At 58.1% G+C, this 22,405-nt stretch overlaps 2 protein-coding genes across 12 annotated transcripts in view; one reads left to right on the forward strand and one right to left on the reverse strand.

Annotated features, from left to right (window-relative positions):
* On the reverse strand, nt 1-11,709 carry G6PD (glucose-6-phosphate dehydrogenase). Of its 3 annotated transcripts, none has more exons than XM_082447849.1 (13): nt 11,520-11,709; nt 10,527-10,654; nt 4,369-4,406; nt 4,180-4,288; nt 3,451-3,668; nt 2,473-2,631; nt 2,260-2,385; nt 1,916-2,009; nt 1,448-1,634; nt 1,125-1,360; nt 960-1,036; nt 763-855; nt 1-664 (listed from the first exon to the last, which is right to left on the reverse strand). In XM_082447849.1, exons 1-13 carry the CDS (start codon nt 11,629-11,631, stop codon nt 574-576), a joined length of 1,668 nt encoding a protein of 555 aa, XP_082303975.1. In that variant the 5' UTR covers nt 11,632-11,709; the 3' UTR covers nt 1-573. The 3 variants fall into 3 exon arrangements, with proteins under 3 accessions (XP_082303975.1, XP_082303976.1, XP_082303977.1); XM_082447850.1 differs by lacking the exon at nt 11,520-11,709 and adding an exon at nt 11,221-11,377; XM_082447851.1 differs by lacking the exons at nt 10,527-10,654; nt 11,520-11,709 and adding an exon at nt 6,836-7,123.
* Nucleotides 7,194-22,405, forward strand: part of IKBKG (inhibitor of nuclear factor kappa B kinase regulatory subunit gamma) — a 22,208-nt gene continuing 6,996 nt past the window's right edge. For 4 of the 9 annotated variants that reach the window (XM_082447862.1, XM_082447868.1, XM_082447866.1 and 1 more), the window contains exons 1-3: nt 11,849-12,209; nt 15,447-15,648; nt 18,919-19,130. In XM_082447862.1, the coding sequence (XP_082303988.1) occupies nt 15,462-15,648; nt 18,919-19,130 (399 nt within the window). In that variant the 5' untranslated portion in view covers nt 11,849-12,209; nt 15,447-15,461. Of the gene's footprint in view, nt 7,330-7,535; nt 8,320-11,848; nt 12,245-15,446; nt 15,649-18,918; nt 19,131-22,405 lie in introns of those variants that run through there. The other 5 variants (XM_082447864.1, XM_082447865.1, XM_082447863.1 and 2 more) reach the window with 5 other exon arrangements.

Consider the following 22,405-nt stretch of genomic DNA (forward strand, 5'->3'; position numbering starts at 1 on the left):
GCCCGTCTGCGGATTTAATGGCAGGGAACTGAGCGGGGGCATCCCACCTGCCGTTTCTGCTTTTCCAGTGGCGAGGGCACCACCTGAGGGTGGGGTGAGATGGGGCGGCCGTGGAGTGCTGAGTTAGGGTGGCCGCGGGAGCTGGGGGGGTCAGAGGGCCACTCGGGAGGCCCGACACAGGCACGCTGCTGGGCAGCACAGAGGTCCCTTCCAGTGGGGAGCCAGGAATGTCAAGTGGTGCTGAGACTGGGCCGCGCCTGCCCCCTTCCCCTGCGCTCCGAGGACCTTGCCCCCCTGCTGCGCACAGCTGCAGCCCTCCTTCTCCTTCCTCCAGCGGGGCTCAATCCGGGGGGCAGAGGCTGGCTCGGGCGGGGACGGTCACAGTGCTGGGTGGCAGAGGAATGAGACTGGGCCCAGGGGCGGGTGGCCCGAGCTCGGGCAGGAATGTGAGGCTGAGGGCTGTGGTCCCGAGTCCTCCAGGGGCGGGTCCTCCCGAGGTGGGTCAGGCGGGGGGGGGGGGGCAGCAGGGGAGCACGGAGAGGTGGGGCGGGCGGGGGTGGGCCTGGCACAGGGTCAGAGCTTGTGCGGGTTCACCCACTTGTAGGTGCCCTCGTACTGGAAGCCCACTCTCTTCATCAGCTCGTCCGCCTCCACAGGGCCGCGGCTGGGAGGGAGACAGATGGGGGGAGAGGTGAGGAAACCCTGAGCCCCAGGGTCCCCCTCCCCCATCACCCCCATCACCTCCCCAGCCGCCCCCCGCACCTGCCGTAGACGTAGGGGATGGGCTGGGCCTTCTCGCGTTCGATCTGGTGCAGCAGAGGAGTGAAGATCCGCCAGGCCTCCCGCAGCTCGTCACTGAGGGGACAGGGGGCGGAGATGGGGTGGGTGGCGGCCCAGAGGGAAGGAGGTGGGGAAGGAGGGAGGGAGGGGCCGCCCCTCAGGGAGGGGCCGCCCCTCACCTGCGCACGAAGTGCATCTGGCTCCCACAGAAGACGTCCAGGATGAGGCGCTCGTAGGCGTCGGGGAGCTTCACGTTCTGCCGGCGGATAGGTGGGAGGGAGTCACCGAGGCGCGCGCCCCTTGGAGCCCTGGCCGCCACCCCCTCCCCGCAGGCGGGCACCCACCTTGTATCTGTTGCCGTAGGTCAGGTCCAGCTCCGACTCCTCGGGGTTGAAGAACATGCCAGGCTTCTTGGTCATCATCTTGGTGTACACGGCCTCATTGGGCTGCACACGGATCACCAGCTCGTTGCGCTTGCACTGCTGTCGGAAGATGTCCCCGGCCACGTCGCGGAACTGCAGGCGCACCTCGGCTTTGCGCTCGTTCAGGGCTTTGCCGCAGCGCAGGATGAAGGGCACCCCTGGGGGGACAAGGCCAGCCTTGGGGGGCCGTTCGGGTGGATGAGGGGGCCAGGTCCCACCACCGCGGGCCCGGCAGCATCACCTACCGTCCCACCTCTCGTTCTCCACGTAGAGGACGACGGCCGCAAAGGTGGCCGTGGTGGATCCACGGGGCACCGTGGGGTCATCCAGGTACCCTTTGGTGGCCTCTCCCTCTCCGTTGGGGTTCCCCACGTACTGGCCCAGGACCACGTTGCTCGCCTGCACCTCTGAGATACATTTCAACACCTTGACCTGGAGAAGAGCCAGGGAGAGGGGCCCCTTGGGTAACAAGGACAGCGGGTGCCAGGAACCATGTGACTCTGAGGGGTGGCCTTCCTGGACGGGTGAGTGGCCTGGATAGTCAGGAGGAGGCTCTGCCACGCAAGGGCCCTCTGGGGCCACCTCAGCTCACCCTCACTGTTTCTGAAGGAGAAGCTGAGGCCTAGAAGGTCAGTTCTGGGACAGGACACCTCGGGCTCAGGACTGGTTGCTGCGGAAAGGGGCGGGGGCTGGGAGGGCGAAACTCCACCCACCTTCTCATCGCGGACGTCATCCGAGTGGGTGGAGGCGGGCTTCTCCATGGCCACCAGACACAGCATCTGCAGGAGGTGGTTCTGCATCACATCCCTGGCGGGAGGAAGGAGCGGACAGTGAGCTAAGGCCCCTCCTTGTTGGCCAGGTTCTGGGGGCTCAGGGCCTTAAACTGGGCTTGTTTCCTGGTCCCCAGTGTCTGCCAGGTCCCCTTAAGGCAAGGAAGAAGGCCGTGACCACTCCTGACTGCTCAGACACTCCTGCTGCCAAAACGGGAAGAGGCGACCCTGCAGGGTGGCGGGATGGCCCCCCGCCCATCTCCCAGGAAGGGGAACCAGGCTCTCACCGGATGATCCCAAATTCATCGAAGTAGCCCCCACGACCCTCAGTGCCAAAGGGCTCTTTGAAGGTGAGAATGATGCAGGCGATGTTGTCCCGGTTCCAGATGGGGCCGAAGATCCTGTTGGCAAACCTGCAGGAGGGGCAGGGTGAAGGCTGGTGGGCGTCCAAGGGGGCAGCAGCAGGGCCCCCCAGCACCCAGCCCTGGCCCCAGTCGCACCTCAGCACCATAAGGTTCTGGACCATCTCCTTGCCCAGGTAGTGGTCGATGCGGTAGATCTGGTCCTCGCGGAACAGGGATGCGATGTGGTTGGACAGCCGGTCGGAGCTCTGCAGGTCCCTCCCGAAGGGCTTCTCCACGATGATGCGATTCCAGCCTCTGCGGGAGGCCGGAGCTGCGTCACTCCCGCACCCTCGCTGGGGAACAGGGCTGAGACCCTCCTCCCCCTCCACAGCCCCTTCCCCAGGGAGTGAGGGCAGAGCCTCCCTGCGGCCGCTCTGCGGTGAGATGAGCCAGCGGAGCTCTGCCGGGCTGGCCCTCCCGCGGCCTCAGCGCGGAGAGCACCTCCCCTCCTTCCCAGCCCTCAGCGCCACGCTCAAAGCCTCCTCAGAAGCCTTCTGGGCTGACTGGCCGGCTCTGCTCCCTCCTGGTCCCCGAGGGTCAGGAGTGGCCCCGAGCTAGTGAGAAAACGGGGAGGGGATGCCAAAAGCAGAGCCACCTCCGTGGCTTTTAACGTGGGGAAAGACCCCTTATTCCTCAGAAGAGTTAATGTAGGACAAAGTGAAACCGACATGGCCGTGGCTTTGGGAAAACAACAGAGCGCTGAGCTGCTGCGGCACAGGCAGCAGGGTTCCCGTGGACCAACGCCGCCCTCTGGTGGTGGTCGAGGGGACCCTGGGAAACACCGAAAGCTAGAGTAAGCGACCGGCAGCCAGAGTTTCGTGGAGCAACGCTGCCACCATGTGGTGCTAGCCGGGACTGCTGCCAGGGACAACGGGATTTCATATGGGGCATTTGGAAGGTAAACACGGGTGGTAGCATTTTCAGTAAAGGCTGTTAGAGAACTACTTTTACTCCTATTCCCTTCTTTGGAGAGCTAATTCATGGCAAGAACAAACACGGGACATCTATCTTTTTCAGACTCCCTAGATCGGTCGGCCCAGGAGGCAGGAAGGGAGGGTGAAAGAGCAGCCTTACGTCTGGCTCATGCAGGTTTCGTGGATGTTCTTGGTGACAGCCTCATAGACAGTGGGGGGCAAGGCCAGGTAGAAGAGGCGGTTGGCCTGTGGCCCCTGGTGGAGAGCGTTCATGTGGCTGTTGAGGCGCTCATAGGAGGCCGCATCGTCGTACTGGCCGGCCACGTAGGAATTGCGGGCAAAGAACTCCTCCAGTTTGGGCTTCTCCTCCGGGGCAGCCTAGAAAATATGGACACAAGGATGTCGGCCCGGCCCCTCCCTCCCTCCCTGATCCCATAGGCAGGGTGGGCTTCCTGAGCAGTCAGCCACCCTAGCCCTGCACTGGGTTCACTCCCATCTCGTCGGCTTTGCACACCCATGGGGGCGGAGGCCGCATAACCTAAGACGGAAGCCAGAGTTCAGGAAACTTTGACCTGGAGAAAGATCTCTCTCCAAAGTCATTCCACCAAAGTACGGTATGTTGAGAAAAGTCAGGCTTGCAGCATTTCCACGGTGGAGGGGCTGCAGGGTACAGTGGGGAGGAACTGGTGAGCCCAAGTCAGACGGGGCTGGGAAACAGGGGTCTCAGGCTGGCATCAAGGAAGCGGTGGGAGCAGGTGGGGAGGAGTGCCAGGCTGAGGATCCCTAGGGAGGGAGTGGCCCCGGCACGGGGGGACAGGCTGGGCCTGGGGGCAGGGGGGAAGGGCATCTGTGATGGGAGGGGGGCATGGAGACCCCAGAAGCCACTCACTTTGAAGAAGGGCTCGCTCTGCTCGCGGATGTCAGCCACTGTGAGGCGGGAGCGGGCATAGCCCACGATGTAGGTGTCTTCGGGCAAAAGGCCATCCCGGAACAGCCACCTGAGGGCAGAGCACGGCTGTGGCGAGGGCGAGGGCAAGAGGGCCGCAGGGGGCAGTGAGCAGTGGGGGAACAAGCTTACCAGATGGTGGGGTAGATCTTCTTCTTGGCCAGGTCACCCTGTGGCAGAGAAAACAGGCATGGTTAGGAGCTGAGGACATGCCCTAGATCATCTCCCCCCAGGACACCCGGGTACCCTTGTCCTGCCCCTGTGTATAGCCTGAGCAGCTTGAACCAGAGCCCAGCCTAGCCCTTGACCCTGACCCGATAGTGCTCGCACACTGCCGGGGGCACTTCGAGGCAAACAGACCTCGTGCTGGCCAGGAGGCAACCACCAACCCGCTGGTTCCACGATCCACAGACCCCAGTCTCTGGTCGAGCAGGCAGAACCAAAGCCAACACAAGATGCCCGCTTCTAAACAGCTCACGGGCTAAAGAAAACCCTAAATTCCCTGGAACTGAATGGCAATGGAAGTAGCACACATCAAAACTGAGACGTGACCTTAAATGCTTAGGTTAGCAAAAAAGAACAGCTGGAAGCTGATGAGCTCCGAATTCAATTGAAGAAGTTAGAAAAAGGACAGCAGAATTTTAAAGCCAAACAAATTACAAGGCAGGGAACAATGAAAAATAAAAATGAATAAAATGGAAAACAAACCAAAAGAAAAGATCAACAAAGCCAAAAGTTGGTGTTTGAAAAAGACTAATCAAAACAGACAGCCCTCTGGCAAGACTGGTTTTTAAAATTAATTAATTAATTAATTAATTATTGGCTGTGTTGGGTCTTCGTCGCTGCGCACGGGCTTCCTCTAGTTGCGGTGAGCGGGGGCTACTCTTGGTTGCTGTACGCGGGCTTCTCATTGTGGTGGCTTCTCTTGTTGCAGAGCACAGGCTTCAGCAGTTGTGGCTCGCGGGCTCAGTAGTTGTGGCGCACGGGCTTAGTTGCTCCATGGCATGTGGGACCTTCCTGGACCAGGGCTCAAACCCGTGTCCCCTGCATTGGCAGGTGGATTCTTAAACACTGCACCACCAGGGAAGTTCCAAGACTGCTTTTTAAACAGGCACCAAGAATTAGGAGTGCAGTGGGACAAAACTACCGACGGGAAAGACAGAAGAGGGGTTTATGAACAACCTTACTCCATGGCTGGCAACTTACGTGAAACGGACACATTTCTAGAAAAATCCAATATACCAAATGGAGCAAGGGACCTGAGCAGGCAATGGTTATTAAGGAGACAGGATTGCAGCCACAGCCTTCCCACCAAGACAAGCCTGGCCCTGATCCTGGCACAGAAAGCTCTGCCAGCGGGTCTCTCAGGAAGAGAGAACGCCAGTCTGAGGCAAACCCTGCCTGGGAAGCACCTGCTGAGCCACGTGATGGGGCCCCAGAACCCTGTGGCTGGAACCTCTGAGAAATGCACACAGGAGGCCCCAAGCCCATCTTGTCCATGTACACAGATGCAGATGCAAAATTTCTGCAGAAGATACCAGCAAACCCAATTCTGGAACGTCAAAAACGGAATATGTCAGAACCAAGTTGGGGTCATCCTGCAAACGAAAGGTTGGTTTGATGCTGAAAAGCAAAAAAAAAAAAAAAAAAAAAAATCACTGAAATTCACCACATTAACAGATTAAAGGAGAAAAAGCTGTAAGAAATCTGTCTACTCCTTTTGATTTTTCAATCTAGCAACGTTGCTAAACGCAGAGGGTGGGGCCCGGGTAACCTGAGGTGGCTGCTCCTCGCGCTCGTCTGTTGACTTGTGTCCGCGTGAGACTTTCCAAAGTGAGAGCAAGGGTGTGAACACACAGCAACTGTGGGCAACAATATGGCCATCCCACGGGGGCGACAGAAGACTCACTAAAAAGTCACCAAGTCCCTTCTCTCCACTCCAGTTCAGTCGCCATAGCCATGGCAACATGCGTTAATTTGCTGACCTGACAAAGGAATTCTCTACTCGGTGGAAGAGGCTTCGAGTGAGGGCATGGCCTGGGGGGCAGAGGAAGCCTGTGGGGCACAGCAGGCCACCCTTTCATGCGCCCGCCCTGTAATCAGGGAGGGCCGCTGGGCGGAGGCGGTGGACTCACCCTGGGCAGGAAAACCACCTCCAGGGATAAGGACCCAAATCTTCACGGCAAAATGACCTTAGGAGCCACGTAACCACTGGACGGGTTCACGTCTATGAACCACTGCAGAACAGAAGCCACGTGACCAGAAGCGAAGCAATTCCAACCTGATTAAAATCCCTGCCCCCTAGACAGGCAGTTAGGAAGGCACTTGGGGGGCTCCTGGGTGGCGGTGGAGGTCGGGGCGGGCCACTTATGAGACTCAAACGTTCACGTTCCTCCTGTCCTTCGCTTCGGCCTCCAACTCCCAGGCTGAGCCGACCTCTGCATGCAGACAAGCCCAGGTGTGTTCCACCCCAGGTCACCACCTCCAGGCTCCACCGGGACCCTGACGGCCCGAAGTGGGCAGTTCCCAAGCCAGGGTTCCCCCTGCTGCCGCCCCTGCCCATGTCTTGCCAACTGCTCAGAACTGATCCCCCACGTGCCTGCCACATTCCACAGGAGCCACGGACACAGCAGCGCATCAAGGTCCGGCTCCGACCCCCAGCCGCGGCCTCGAGCTGCTCCCGAGCCCAGTAGCCCCCAACTGCGGGCCCCTCCTGCCAGGGCCCATTGGCGCCTGCTTCCTGCTTCCCCATCACTGGGACCGGGCCGGTGGGAGACTCCACTCCGGTCCCCGGGGCTCAGTGGGCCCCGCCTGCTCCCGGGCTTGTCAGGGACTGGCCGGGAGAAACGACCAGCACCACGGCCCACAGCCACCTTCCGCCTTCCTGGCCAAGTGGAATGTTTGCTTCCGATCAAATTCCAGCAGGCTGCCCGCCGGGCCCAGCGTCCTGCCTGCTGACTCACGGCGCCCCACACCCCACTGCTCTCGCCGGTCCCTTTGGGATTAACTAGCGATAGAACCTGCTCGCCTTGTTCAGCTCAGCCCTGCGACCAGTGGCCTGTCGGGCTCTGAGTCACCCGACGGAAAGACGAGGTAGGACCCAGGACAGTGCGGGGCAGGGGCCCGGGGAGGCCCACCCTCCCCACCAGCCTGGGCTGGACTCCTCTGCCAGAACCACTGTGGGAAGAGACCACGCTGCGCATGGTGGGGGCGATGATGGGGCTCCCGAGGACCACAGCGGGGAGGGACGTGCCTGGGGACACATGGTGACGTAGTAAGAGAAGCAGTACCTGATTCAGGTTTCCAGCTGTCAGCAAACGGCCGTGGGCCGCCACCTGCCTGTCACCGCCCAGGTCTGACCTCAGTCTCCAGTTTTATAAAGCCTTGGTCTCGGTCTCGGAGGCTTTTAGGCGCGGCAGAGAATGCAGAGGCTGGCTGCCAGCTGGAGGCCAGGCAGGGGTGGGCTATCCCTGTCCCCCTAGGGCCACCCGGGTCAAGGACTGCCCAGGTCCCAGGGTGGAGCGCAGCTCTGCTGGGGCCCAGCTGGATCTCAGCCACTGGGGTGAGACCCTGGGGCTGCTGAGGCAGGCTGGGCCGCAAAACCAACAAAAGGGCCTCCCTCCTACTCCCTGGGGCTCATGAATCATCAGGCCTTTGGGGGAGTGCCAGAGTCATCATGACACAGCAAGAATCTTATCGCCCTAAGAGGGGAGGCAGCCCAGGAACACCCCGAGGAGAGGGAGGGCTGAGGCTGCCAGGTCATGCCATGCATGGGCCCATCACTGGGATGGGACCTGAGCACGCAATCAAGCGCACGGCCCTCGTGGTCCAGGTGGGGAAACCGAGGCCCAGAGAGGCGAGGGACGTGCTGAGGACCGTGCAGTGAGCCAATCCTGCCCGAGGGGGCTCCCAGTCCTGTTCTCCTTCTCTTGCCCCGAATGCTCTCTCCGCCCACTGGGGGGGAAAGTGGCTCCAGCCTGGGAGAGGACACATACGATGTGCCAGGCCCCAGGTTCCTCTCCCACTGCTGGTCTATAAGGAGAAACTGAGCTCCTTCATTCCAGAGCTCTCTGAACTGGGACAGTAAGTACCTCCACTCCCTTCCCGGCCGAGGGTGGGGGTCCTGAGAAGGGGGACAGCGGTCTCAGAGCAGGGAGAAGAGAGTGGCTGAAAGTCCATCGGTAAGGCCACGAGCCAGCTTCAGGACGCCCCCAGGAAGGAAGCTGGGCACGTGGGCGACGGCTGGGTAAGCGGGCCAGGGAGGAGAGGCGGCAGAGGACAGCCCTGCAGCCCAGCCTGCCCCAGGGGCTCTGCGTCCGCTCGTCCTTCTGAAAGGAAGGCTCTGTTCCGTGGCCCTCCTCGTGAGCCCTGGGAACACGAAGGCCTGGCAGTGTCTGCTGTCACATGCACTCACCTTCGGTCCCGGCCCCCAGCACAGTTCCCACGAGGAGGAGGAGGAGGGAGAGGGAGGGGGCAAGCCTCCCAGCTGGGCTAGGTGGGAGCTGTTCTAGGTGCTGCCCATGCAGGGACACCCCCCGCCCCCACACCAGGAACAGGAGGAGGGAGAAATACACAAGGGCTCTTTCTCAAGGACCCTCCTCCTCCCCCACTCTGCCCTGCTGGAGCGGCACTCCCCACTTCTGCTCTAGAAGCCTCTGGTTATTGCTCCCAGAGCAGAGCAGAGCAAAGGGGAACCCTACTGTTGGCAAAGAAACAAAGTTGCCTAAGCCCAAGCCCGCCCCACAGGAAGGCAGTGAAGTCACAGAGTCAGCTCCGCAGAGCCCAGGGCCCTCTGCACTTGTTTCCAAAGACCTCAGGTGCTAAGTGCAGACAATGAGGTTCAGAGAAGGAAAGACACCTGCCCCAGGCCACAGAGCAAACCTGGGTGCTCTCAATGAGGTATCTAAGTGTTGAGGGCCTGGGGCCATATGCCATTTACTGAGGCCTGGGACCCTCTGTTGGAGCATCCCGTGACAGGCCGGTATGGCGACGGGGGGAAGGAGGAAAAATAGTCCTGAGTTACTTTCTCCCCCAACCTATTTCTTGGACACAGTCCCAGGTGTGAAGGTTTCTGGCTCCTCTAAGGGGATGAGGCTGGGGCCAGGGTGGGGGCTAGGCCTGCTCTGTGTGCTCGTCCTGGGCACCCCCCAGTCTTGGGTGACAGGGGGTCAGGGGACAGTGTTTGGGGTGACCTTCCTTCCCTCCCACTGGCACAGCCCTGCATTCTGGCTCGCTTTCCCAAGTTCTGAACACAATCACAAAACTGGCAGGAAGCAGGCTGTGCAAAGCACGGTGGCGTGTTACGACACATGAACGAAGAACCAAGTTCCTCCAGAGCTGAGGGGACAGGGGTGTGGAAGTCACAGAGAGACAACGTCTGCCCCATCAAGAGCTGACTAGTTTGGGTAGAACTCTTGCTTGAGGTTTATGTAGTAAGTTACCAGCAAAGATGCTCATATCATGGGTAGCAGATTCTTGGTCAAGTCCATGGTGAAAAGTGAAAAGAGACCACTTTCACTTTGAGATGAAACCCTGACAGCTCCCCAGCCCCTGCTCACGTCTTACCACCGGGGAGATCTTGTTTCCACATGGCACGCGGGGAGAGTGCTTCAGTCAGGGGTCATGGCTCTCCGAGGACCCACCCTCCCTCTCCTGTTCCCCCACCCCCATCACGTATGGTCAGCGTGCTTTACTTCTGCCTTTGCTTCTACTCTTTGGCCTTTCTGACCAGAGCAAAGTGGCAGTTCCACTGGCTAGACAATGGGGCTGGTCTCAGTTCCTCAGCAGGCCTTGGAAGCTGGGGCAAAGAGATGGCGTTTCAAGAAAGGTCGAGTGTTTTTCCTCAGGGAACTTGATGGTAGAGAGATAAGGTAGAGATTCGGCCTCGAATCCTACCTCTGGATCTAACTGTGTGACATCTGTCAAGTTAGAAACAGGTTTGGAAAACATACTCCCAGAATGAATCGCTTCCCCTGTTTGCATCTCAGTTTTCCCTGTGGAGGAGGAAGTCCAACCAGACAGTCTCTAAGGACCTCCCAGCTCCAGGACATAGGTCTACAGTCAATGGCTGCACACGGACTTCAGAAATGCCTCGCGGTGTGTGTATACTGGGTGGTGGCAGGAGGAGTGGCACATGAGCAAGAGCAACAGCGAGAGCCCAACCGAGCAGAGCCCGGGGGACCCGACAACAATCAGTTGGGAAAGCCCAGGTACCTAAAGGGAAGGGGCCCGAAGCAACGTCATGCTCTAAGTCTGCTGCTTCTACGATGCGGGGCCTGGGGGAGACTCACCGATGCACCCATGATGATAAAGATATGCGTATCAGCCTGATGGAAGGCATCGCCCTGGTACAGCTCTTCCCGCAGGATCCCGCACACCTGGGTCCGGCTCAGAGCCACCTGCCCTGCCATGATGCTCTCTGGTGGAAGAAAAACTCGTTAACAAGGCAGGGGAACAGAAGAGCATTAAGAAGCTGGCCCCTTTCTGGAGGGGTCCTTTGGGCTCTCACCCAGCTGGTGCCTGATTATTGAAACCACTCACTGTGAATGGCTGGGGAGCAGGATGTTTGGGAGGTTAGAAACTGCTGGCCCTGGGCTCTGGCCATACTCTCTGGGCAACCTTCTTTCATGGTGTATGTTACAAAATTACCCAAAGCATTAGTGAATTCCTACTAGGGCCTCCGCTCTGGGGGACTGAGTAAAACCTTGCTGGAGCATCGTACGACCTGCTTAAGACTATCTCACCCGGGATTCAGGCGGAAACTCCACAATGAGCTGGAGCATGCTAGATTGTGCAGCTGATGGAGTGTAGCTCCAGCCCTCCTCCTGCCACGCTGCGAGACACCGGCAAGTCCCGTGTCCAGTGTGGCGGGGGAGCGGGGATGCAGGGGACTGTGAGATCGGCTAAGACCCTCTCGATTTTGCCCTGTTCCCAAGTATGGGAAATCAAAGTGCCTCGCAGCGCCGCGACCGCCCACTCAGTTACCTGTGCTTCGACGCTGCCGCCCGTCGCGCTCGCAGCCCCGGAGTTCCCGGAAGTTTCCGGGGGCTGCTCCCCGCCGGCCCATTTAACCGGCGGGGGCGGGCACCTGGTCTGAGCTGACCAGCCTCAGGCGAGACGCGCGGGTGGGGCCTCTGCAGGCCCCTCCCTCGAGGGGCGGGAAGGGCCGAGGGCGCGGGCAGGTGCGCGCGCATCCCAGGCCGACCCCAACCCCCCCCCCCACGCCCCCCACCAGCAGACCCCGTGCGAGGGCCGAGCTCTGGCCCGCCCTGCCCTTTGAGCACCTGCGCTGGCCGCCGGGCCGCGAGCCGCCTCCTTTACCCGCCGCCGCTGCACCGTGTCCCCGATGCTTCGAGAGTCCGCGTGCTGCTCTCCACTGCTCGCCCGCGTGCCCATCCCCGGCCCGACCCCGCCCCTATAGTCCGGCTTTCTCGCGGGCCCTGGGAGGTCCCGCGCCCTCGCTAAGGACTCCACTTCCGCCGGCCGCGTGGTCACGCCCCTCGACCTTGTTTGTGGGCGGGGCCTTCAGCAGCCCCGTCCCCTCGCCGGACCGGTCGCCGGCTCAGGTCAAACCGGCCCTATTAGATGATAGCCTCGTCGTGGCTCCTCCCCTAACGGGGGCGGGGCGGCCAAGCGCCCTGTGGCTGGATGCCACCGACGGAGAGACAAGGGGGAATGCGGGTCGCGACGCATATTACTGGGGAGCGTCCTGAGGGCCAGCCGAGGCTGGCGGGCTCGGGTTTCGGTCTGAGGCAGCCTCCCTCACACCTCTCGCCGGCCGGCCGGGGTCGGGGCCTGAGTGTTTTACTTCCGGATCCCACAGCTACGACACCGGAAGCCGGAAGTGGGAATTTGGCAGCGGGAGAAAGGAAGGGCTACCGCGGAACCTGGACTTTCTCGGAGCATCGGGGTCCGAGGAGCGCTCGGGGCCCGCCACTCCCGCCTTTCTCACGTCGGACCGACTCTGCTGACAGGTGTGGTCCTCTTCTCCGAAGACAGGGTACCATCGGTGGGCGTTCCGCCGCCTCCGAGACCCCCCCCCCCGCCCCGGACGACCAGGCTTCCCCCTCCTGTCGGGCCCCGGCCGGGTTCCGCCGCCAGCTTCTAGACCAGGGGCCGAGGCCGGCCGATTTAGGACTCAGGTTACTTTGGCGGCGAGCGGGACTGTTTCTGCCTCTTCTTCCTCCACCACGGCGGAGTCTGACCACACCCCTAGTTTGTGAATGACTCTTCTAGTTCGGAGACATTTTCTGTTCATCAAACTTGACTGCATTTGAGGTTAGGTTCTTTAAAAAGGTCTCAAATATAACTTGGCAGCGAAGTATCTTAACTCATGTGCCTCATTTTGCTCCCTTTGCAAAAGGTGATTGTCTCCCGGACCTCATATCATTTCTGTGACTTGAGGATGAATGGGCCATCCTGGCATGTTCGAGGAACTCATTAAGGAGGCCACTATACCTGGAGTAGAGTGAGCGAGGGGAAAGTACTTAGAGTGGAAGCCATGGGGGACCAGATAGTGCACAGCCTTGTAGGCGGGTTGTAGGGACTTTGAGTTTTATGCGACGGGCAATGAGGAACCATGGTAGGGATCCGAGTAGAAGAGGATGTGATCAGAATCACCTTTTAGGCTGATTGTTCTGGCGCGGTGGGGAGAACAGACTGTAGGGGGCAAGGGTAGGAGCAGGGTGACCTGTTAGGAGGTGACTGTAGTAATCCGGGTGAGAGACGATGGTGCTCTGATCATTTTATTATGTAAAATTTCAAAGATGTTCGAAAGTAGAAAGAATAGTCTAGTAAATCCAATACACCCACTTCCCAGCTTCAACAGTTACCAACTCTTGGCTACTTTTGTTTAATTTATATCCCTCACAGTATTCTGTTATTTTCAAAAATAGCTTTATTGACATATAATTCACATACTTTACAATTCACCCATTTAAAGTGTACAGTTCGCTGGTATATTCACAGACTTGCACAACCATCACCATTAATTCCAGAACATTTTCATCACTCCAAAAAGAAACCCCATAAACTTCAGCCATCACCCCCATCACCCCATCTACCCCAGCGCTAAGCATCCACTAGTCTCTATGTATTTGCCTATTCTGGACATTTCACATAAATGGAATCATATAATATGTGATCTTTTGTGACTTGTTTCTTTCTCTTAGCATAATGTTGTAGTGTGGGAACATACTAGATTTTGTTTATTCATCAGTTGATGGACATTTGGGTCATTTCCACTCTTTGGCTGTTAGGAGTAATGCTGCTGTGAACATCCCTGTGTGGACATGGGTTTTCATTTCTTTCAGGTAGATACCTAGGAGTTCCCCCATTATTTTGAACCAAATTCCAGACACCGTGTAATTTCGTCCGTAAATATTTCAGTGTGCATCTCTAAGAAATGACTTTGAAAGAAACATATCCACGACACCACTATCACACCTAAAATAGTTACCATTATTTGCTTAGCAACATCAGATAAATTCTAAGATGCATTTTGACAGGATTTCCTGATGGATCCGATGTGAGCTGTGAGAGGCAGAGAGGACTCAAGAAGGACTCCTAGGTTTTGTCCTGCTAACTGGAGGATGGATTTGCCATCAACTGGTAATAAGGAAGGCCGTGGGTGGGCTGGCTTCTGGGGACTGTCAGGAGTGCAGTTTTAGAGACGTTAGTTTTGAGAGGATGACTAGATACCCAAGTGGAGATGTTGAGTTTGGTGTGTTAGTTTGGAGTTCAGGAAAGAGTTCTGATTCGGGGCATCATCAGCATTAAGATGAGGGTTACAGCTTTGAGTACGGGTGGAATTAGTATTGGAGTGACTGGAGTTAGAGAAACGATCCCAGAACAGAGCCCTGGGCACCACCACGTGAAGGGCTGGGCTGATGAGGATGGTCCAGTGAAAGAGCCTGAGCAGGAGCAGCCAGTGAGGTAGGAGGAAGACCCGGAGAGTGGGCTGTTCCGGAATCAGGGACCAGCGATCCGTCAGATACTGCTGATGGGTCAGGAGGGTGTTCAGGTAAGTATCAGTGTAATAGTGAAACGTCCAGGCTCATTCGGTGTTCAAGTCTCTGGCTGAAGCTCAGGCCCTACTCCTGGAAACTTCTGTTGGGATTGGCCTCCTCCTCCACGTAGTCAGTCTTCTCGGTCAGGACTTAAAAGGGCTCCGGGCTGGTGCTGTCTCGCATAGCCTCCCTCTCTGTACTCTAGTTCACAAGAGAACGCAAAGAGCTCAGCCTGTGTCTGCCACTCTCTCTTCGGCTGTGAGCCCAGCTCCCACTTTCAGATGCTTCAGTACATGTCAGATGCTAGATGTCCGCCTCGGCCCCTCAGGTCCAGGGAACACTCATCAGACTCTGAGTGAAGCCCCTCTTACTTGGTGTATGGATTTCCTAGGGCTGCTGTAGGAGATGTCCACAAGCCAGGGGGCTTAAAACAACAGAAATTTATCTTCTCCCAGCTCTGGAGACCAGAAGCCTGAGATCAAGGTGTTGGCAGGGCCGTGCTTCCTTTGGAGGTTCCAGGGGAGGGTTCTTCCTGCCTCTTCCAGCTTCTGGGGGCTCCAGGTGCCGCTTGGCTTGTGGCCGCATCCCTCCCGTCTCTGCCTCCATCTTCACGTGGCTCCTCCTCTGCGTCTGTGTCTCTGCTCTTCTGTGTCTTATAAGGACCCTGCCATTGGATTTAGGGCCACTCTCATCCAGGATGATCTCATCTCCAGATCCTTAACTTTATTACATCTGCAAAGCCGCTTTTGCCAAGTCAGGTCACAGTCACAGGTTCTGGGGCTCAGGGCGTGGACATACCTTATTGGGGGCCATCATTCCACTCAGTACACTAGGTGAGGGGCCAGCACCCTCCACTCGTGCTTGGAGGTGTATGTGTCGGGGTAGGATTCCCGGCACACTGACACCTCCCTCCAAAAATAATCTTCTCTGTGATTTCTCCTCTCTGGTGAAGTTCTTCAGGTTACAGCCTGGAGATAGTGCTAGGCACAGTTTACAACTAGTGCTGAACCGTGACCTTGCGAAGCGCCGCGTAAACGCCCGTACCTTCCTTTGGAATGGGAGTGGGTGCCACCTCTCAGCACCCTTTTCCGCTTGGCACAGTGGTCGTCAAAGTGTGGCGCCCGAACTCCTCGCCGGCCTGCCGGGTAGGAGAATGCTGCATGGGCCTCCTCATGTGACGCCTCTGCTGGCTCTCTGTTTCAGACCCTGACGTGTTGGATGAGCAGGCCCCCCTGGAAGAGTCCGCTGTGTGAGATGGTGCAGCCTAGCGGCGGCCCGGCAGGGGACCAGGACGTGCTGGGGGAAGAGTCTTCTCTGGGGAAGCCGGCCATGCTCCACCTGCCTTCAGAGCAGGGCGCTCCTGAGACCTTCCAGCGCTGTCTGGAGGAGAATCAAGAGCTCCGAGGTGAGGGAGGCGGCGGGTGTGTGGAGTAAAATGTCCGGGGACGCGGCACTGCTGGGGCAAGGGCTATCCCACTCACCTGCGCCTCTGCATTGACTCAAGCTCAGCCGCCCTTCCTCTTTGTTTCAGGTGGGATTCCCTGGAAGTGGACTTTGAGATACAGAGTGGCGTGCAGGACGTTTATTTACAGTCCTCTTAGGAGTAACACTGGGGAGGGGAAGGGCAGGGCAGGGCAGTGAAGAAGCAGGGGAGGGCGGAGGGAGAAGCCGGGCCGCAGTGCAGGCCAGCCCTACAAGGAGCTCTGGAACAGGAATGACCCTTCATCGTTGTCCCACTTGGGCCAACGCGGCCAGGCCCCCTCTGTCTCCGTACTGATCAGTCATTAAGCACTGGCTCTCCTGGGAAGGGGCGTGGCTCTCCTGGGAAGGGGGCGTGACCTGCTCCAGAAAGGGGCTGTGGTCTGCTCTGGGGATGGGCGTGGCCTCCCTGAGAAGGGCCAGTGGGCTGCTTTGGAAAAGGGGCGTCCAGGCCCTGTGCGCGGGGCATGAGCCCGGCGGGCCGCTCCCCGAAGATACCGGAGCTGAGGGCTGTCCGCCAGCAGCACCCACCCCCCAGGTGGCCGGGTTCGAGTACTTTCCGGGCCGCCCCCTCCCCATCTCCATCACAGCCCCACTCACTCACCCTCCATGTCCTCACCTGCATCGGGGGCAGCTTCTCCAGGCCCCAGGGGCCGTCGCATCGCGCCCCTCAGCTGGTGTGGCTGCCCTGGGTGTGACCCACTCCTGCCCGCTTCGCGTGGGATGGCCCTCCCCCCTTGGTGGTCGTGCCCCGGGGGCTCCTCGTCTGGCGTGCTGCTCCTTGGGTACGGTAGCCCCAGTTGCCCAGGCGGCGCCCCTGGCTTCTCACTCAGTGAGACTCTTGTGTTTTGTGCTGTGAGGACCTTCTGCACTGCCGAGCCCAGAGCTACAGGTGGGGATGGGCGGCACAGACTCCCCGGGTGGGTCACGGGGAGTGATGGGGCACATGGCCACTTTTGCTTCATCCTGGTTCCTCTTGGCAGCTCAGGGCTTATAAAGGTCGCAGCCTTTGTGTACACCGTATCCCAGAGGACGGGGCCTGGGTTGTTTTCACTCAGCCGTCCACTGTCCAAGCTGGCGGGCAGGTTGGCATGTGACATAAGCAGTGGAGGCCACAGTCATGGGGCCACTCCCCCACCCCGCTGCTGGACAGTGCATCCTCTGGTGTGATGGGATGTCATGTGGGGCCCTGTGCTGACGAGTCACGTGCCCTGTAGGCCTCAGAGACTGGTGTTGGCTGAGGCCCTCCAGGCAGGGACCAAACTTGTGCCTAGAATATGTGTCTCTTCTTCTGTGAAGATGAGTCGCCTTCTCTTGCAGGATGGAAAGGGTCCAGCGTGGTCAGCCGGCCACTTGGGGGCTGCTTTGGAGACAGCCCTGACGCGCGCACAGAGGGCCGGGACCTACCTGCTTGAGGACAGGGTCCTCCCCCTCAGCGCTCAGACGTCTGGAGGCTGTTCTGGGCACTGCGGGGTGTCGGGCAGCATCCCTGGCCTCTACCCACGAGGTGCCAATAGCACCCCTTCAGTTAAGACAGCCAGCAATATCCCCAGATGTCATCAAATGTCTTAGTGTGTTGGGGCCACATAGAGCTGGCAGCCAGGTTGAGGGGCGGGGGGACAGCTCCCCCTCCATAGCTACGTGCGTAGTCTCTGCTCATCCCCAGGACAGCGCTCTGGCAAAGGGGACTCGGGGGTGAGAGTGTGGCAGGCTGGCCAGACGGGGCCTATGGACCCCCAGCTGCCCCCCAGGGAGCTCGGGCTCTGCACGTTTCTGCTTCTACGGCTGCGGTGTATCAGGCCCTGGTCCAAAGTCCCGGGGCCCGAGGTGTCTGCCCGTGTGACGCTTGTGATCGTGTCCATGGAGGAGGGGGCAGGAGGGAGGACGTAGGATTTGCTTGGAGTATTTGTGGGGAAGCTTCATGGAAGAAGTCGCTTCTACCTGGTGTAGGAGTCCATTGATGTGGTGTGTCTGGGAGAGGTGAGTGTAGAGAGAGAAGCGTGAGTGGGCGCCAGGGTCCGGGGCCAGAGGGGAAGTGACTGCCAGTGGGTATGAGGTTTCTTTTGGAGGATGGAAATGTTCTGGAGCTAGATAGAGGTGATGGGTGCACAGCTTGCTGAATATACTATAGCCGCTGAGTGACTGTATACTTTAAAATCGTTAAAATAGTGAATTTGGTGTTCTGTGAATTGCACCTCAGTTAACAACAGAAGTCGCGTGTGAGCTGAGCCGAGCCTTGGTGGGGGCTGGTGAGGAACCTGAGGCAGGGGACAGTGGGGTGCAGAAGGTGGCTCAGGAGCCACTGTGGTTCCAGCGAAAGAATGTTCTGTCAGCAGGCACCAGTTAGCTCTTTGGGGGTTTTGACCAGAGGGGGGCCTGAAGCTACTGCCTGCCCCCCTCTTGTCCAGCTCTGCGCTGGCTAGAACCTTTGCATGCCACGGATCCGTTCTGTCACCCCCAACGGATTTCTGCTGCCTGGGGTGTCCCCGGGTGTGTGGCTGTCCTTTCCTTAGGTCCTGCTGACTGCCCGGGGAAGGGAGGATGGGCTGGTTCTTGAGGTTGTCCTGAAAACCAGGCACTTGGCTGCTGTTTTGTTTACCCTTCCTCATCCTGTGAGATGGGTACGCTTGTCCCCATTGAACATGTATGGGGATGGTGAGGCTCAGAGAGGTGGCTAAGTGGCCTGCTCCAGGGCTTCTCGCCCGCCCCCCAGGTCTGTGGCCAGCAGTGCCACGGGCAAGTTTGTTCTGGTGGCTGTGCCCCTGAGTCTGATCCCGAAGGCAGTGACCCAGGGCCCCAGGGCGGCCCACCTCTGACCCATGCAGAGGGCAGATGAGTTCCAGAGTCACTTGCAAAGAGAGTGGCATTTGACATGTGCTTTTTTCTTTTTTTCTTTTGGCTGCCCCGTGCGGCTTGTGGGATCTCAGTTCCCCGACCAGGGATTGAACCCACGCCCTGACAGTGAAAGCCTGGAATCCCAACCACTAGGCCACCAGGGAACTCCCGGACACATGCTTTTAAGTGAAGCTGACGTGGTTAACATCTTGGAGACACTGGGGGCACGTCATTTGCGTAGTTGACTTCGAAAGCGCTTGGCGAAGTGAAGGGAGTGTTTGGAAGCTGTCAGGGTGGGAGAGACCGCGGGGTGGTGGAGGCTGCGGCCGCCGGGCTCACCTGCCCCCTGCCACCTCTGCAGACGCCATCCGCCAGAGCAACCAGATGCTGCGGGAACGCTGCGAGGAGCTGCAGCGTTTCCAGGGCAGCCAGAGGGAGGAGAAGGCCTTCCTCATGCAGAAGTTCCAGGAGGCCCGGGACCTGGTGGAGAGGCTGAGCCTGGAGAAGTGGGAGCTGCACCGGCAGAGGGAGCAGGCCCTGCAGGAGGTGGAGCGCCTCAAGACATACCAGCAGGTAGCGGGCCACCGCCGCCCGCCCTGGACCCGCAGGGACTGCGCTCGGGGTCGCCGGGGCGGGGGGGGGGGGGCTCCCGGAGTTGGGAAAAGCCATTGTCCTCGTGGTCATGGCTTAGTCACCCAGGAGGGATGCGGGTTGAAATCAGCAAAGGTAAAAGGAACAGAGGGCGGGTCCAGGAGAGGCTGGGCCACGTGTGATGACACGCACGGGTACCACCACCAGGGAAGCTCCCCTGAGTGGTGTGGTCTGGGGACTTGAGTGGGGGTCAGTCCTGGAGGCCTGGGGCGCCCACGTGATTGACCTTAGTTACTGGGTCTCTGCGCCCCGCAGGTCAAGCTGGTACATGTGGCCTGGGGCCCCGCCCCAAATCACCCTGGTGGCATAGACTGCCTGGTGGGGGCCCTTGGGGAGGTGTGTTAGGTTCCTGGAGCTGCTGTAACAAAGTACCACAAACCAGGTAGTTTTAAGCCACAGAAACGTATTGTCTCCCAGTTCTAGAGGCCGGAAGTCCAAGATCAAGGTGAGGGCAGGGTTGGTTCCTTCTGAGGACTGTGAGGGCAGGATCTGGTCAAGGCCTCTCCCCCAGCCTCGGGTGCTGGCTGGCAGGACTTGGCGTTCCTTGGTTTGCAAGCACACTGTCATGTGGCCTTCTCCCTGTGTGTCTGGGCATCTCTCCTCCTCTTATGAAGACACTGGTGTCAGAGAGCGGCTCAGCCGGCCGTTAGGTAAAGGGGTAAAAACAGGTTTTGTTTGGTGACTACCGACAGCAGGGGAAGGCGCCGAGCACCCTTCTGATGGGCACAGAGGTGCTGGCGATTTGAAGGGAGAGTGAGGTGGGGGCAGCGAGCAGGGGCTCAAGTGAAAACCCACGTGGGGTGGCTCAGTGTCAGTGCGGTGAGGTCAGCGGCATCCACCCCGGGAGTCAGTTCTGGAAGTTAGGATTCCATCCCGCACAGACACGGGCAGACCGAGGCCCTATCCTTCCTGAGGATTCCGTTTCAGAGGAATGGCTCTCAGGTCCCCGAGAAAGACTCCTGGGTTGTCTCAAAGGGACAGAGGAAGGATTCACAAGTTGGGAGCCCTCTTAGGAAAGGCTCTGAGGATGGTGGGGGGCTAGGTCAGGTGTTGGCTGGAACAAACAGTACATTCTTTTGCCAGCCCTCTTTTCTCAGACAGGAACTCAAAAGGGGGCTGGGCCGGCCCAGGGTCGTGAGCTTAGGCTGCAAGAAGCCACTCTAGAGTTTGCTCGAGCGTCCGAGTCTTTTGTAGTTCTCAGCAGGCACTGGATCAGGGGCCCACCCTCCTCCAGTACGATCTCATCTTAAGTTGGTCACATCTGGAGAGACCCTGTCTCTAAATCAGGTCCCATTTACAGGTACTGGGGGTTAGGCCGTGGCCCCATCACTTTGGGGCCATCGGTAAAGCCACTGCAATCCTGAACTCGGCGCAGAAGTGAGAAGGAGAAGGCTGCTGTTCTCAGGCTGCCTTCAGAGCATCCGCTTGCCCCGTGCTCACGTGATGGGATGCTGGCTTCACGGTAGCGATCAGAGCCACTGCCAAAGCCCGATTTCTAGCTGACAAGTCTGACAGTAGCGGGTATTGGAGGGGCCATGGCTTCATGTTGCTGGTGGCAGCATCAGTTGGTGCCACTGCTTTGAAAAACTATTTGGCATTTTCTCTTCAAGTTGAAAATTTAGGCCACCCCCAACTCATCAGTTGCACCCCAGGTATACGTAAGAGAAACTCTTGCACATGGACAACAGGTGATGGGGATAAGACGGTGACCCCAGCAAAAACCTGGGCATAGCTGAGTGCCCGTCCCTGGAGAAAGTGGTAGAGCCACAGGCTGGAGTTTTTTCCAACAGCTTTTCCGGGATAAAACTCAACATACCATGAAATTCACCCCTTGAAAGTGTAGAATTCAGTAGTTTTTAGTATAGTCATAGAGTTGTCCAACCATCACCTCCATCTGCTTCCAAAACATTGTCACCATCCCAAGGAGAAACCCCGTCCCCACGAGCAGTCACTCCCCAGTCCCGCCCTCCCCAGCCCCGGGCACACGCTCATCTTCCTGGCTGTGTTGGCCTGTTCTGGGCATCTCCTGTGAGTGGAATCCACCGTGTGGCTCTCATGTCTGGCTGCTTTCACTCAGCATCACGTTTTTTGGTTTTTTTTAATAATATTTATTTGTTTATTTATTTGGTTGCACCAGGTCTTAGTTGTGGCAGGTGGGCTCCTTAGTCATGGCATGCGAATTCTTTTTTTTTTTAAACATCTTTATTGGAGTATAATTGCTTTACAATGGTGTGTTGGTTTCTGTTGTATAACAAAGTGAATCAGTTATACATATACATACGTCCCCATATCTCTTCCCTCTTGCATCTCCCTCCCTCCCACCCTCCCTATTGGCATGCGAATTCTTACTTGCAACATGCCTGTGGGATCTAGTTCCCTGACCAGGGATCGAACCTGAGCTCCCTGCATTGGGACCTCAGAGTCCTAACCACTGCGCTACCAGGGAAGTCCCAGCATCATATTTTTGAGGTTCATCCATGCTGTAGTCTGTCCAAGTACCTCATTTCACTTTATGGCTGGATGATATTCCAGTGTATGGAGAGACTACGTTTTGTTTATCCAATCATCATTTGATGGACATTTGGGTCGTTTCCACTCTGGCTGTTAGGAGTAATGCTGCTGTGAACATTCCTGTGTGGACATGGGTTTTCATTTCTTTCAGGTAGATACCTAGGAGTTCCCCCATTATTTTGAACCAAATTCCAGATACCGTATAATTTCATCTGTAAATATTTCAGTGTGCATCTCTAAGAAACATAGGAACAATACCACCGTCACACCTGAAGTAGTTACCGTTACCTGCTTAGTGTCATCAAATAGATTCTAAGATACATTTTGACAGGATTTCCTGGTGGATCCGACGTGAGCTGTGAGAGGCAGAGAAGACTGCAAGGTTTTGTGCTGCTAACTGGAGGATGGATTAGATGGGGAAGGCCTCACTGGGGTGCCATCTAGTCAGGACTGGAATACATGTGGGTATCTGGGGAAAGACTGTTTTAGAGGTGGGGAAAGCATGTGCAAAGGTCCTGAGGCAGGAGCATGCCTGTGATGTTCAGGGAAGACCGAAGAGGCAGACATGGCTGGGGCAGAGTGGATAGGGGCTGAGGAGGGCAGAGTCATGGTGGGGCTAATCATGTGGGATTAGTAAGCCAGTGAAGGATTTGGGCTTTGATCCTGAGTGTGACAGGAGCCGTGGG

The sequence above is a fragment of the Balaenoptera physalus genome, assembly GCF_965194825.1.
Source record: "Balaenoptera physalus genome assembly, chromosome: X".
NCBI lineage: Eukaryota > Metazoa > Chordata > Mammalia > Artiodactyla > Balaenopteridae > Balaenoptera > Balaenoptera physalus.

Excerpts from the sequence above, each read along its gene's own strand:
- G6PD (XM_082447849.1), bottom strand. The coding sequence starts at position 11,631 with ATGGGCACGCGGGCGAGCAGTGGAGAGCAGCACGCGGACTCTCGAAGC. Across the intron at positions 4,289-4,368 it reads AAGATCTACCCCACCATCTG|GTGGCTGTTCCGGGATGGCC; the intron begins GTAAGCTTGTTC and ends CTCTGCCCTCAG. Across the intron at positions 3,669-4,179 it reads AGAGCGAGCCCTTCTTCAAA|GCTGCCCCGGAGGAGAAGCC; the intron begins GTGAGTGGCTTC and ends CATATTTTCTAG.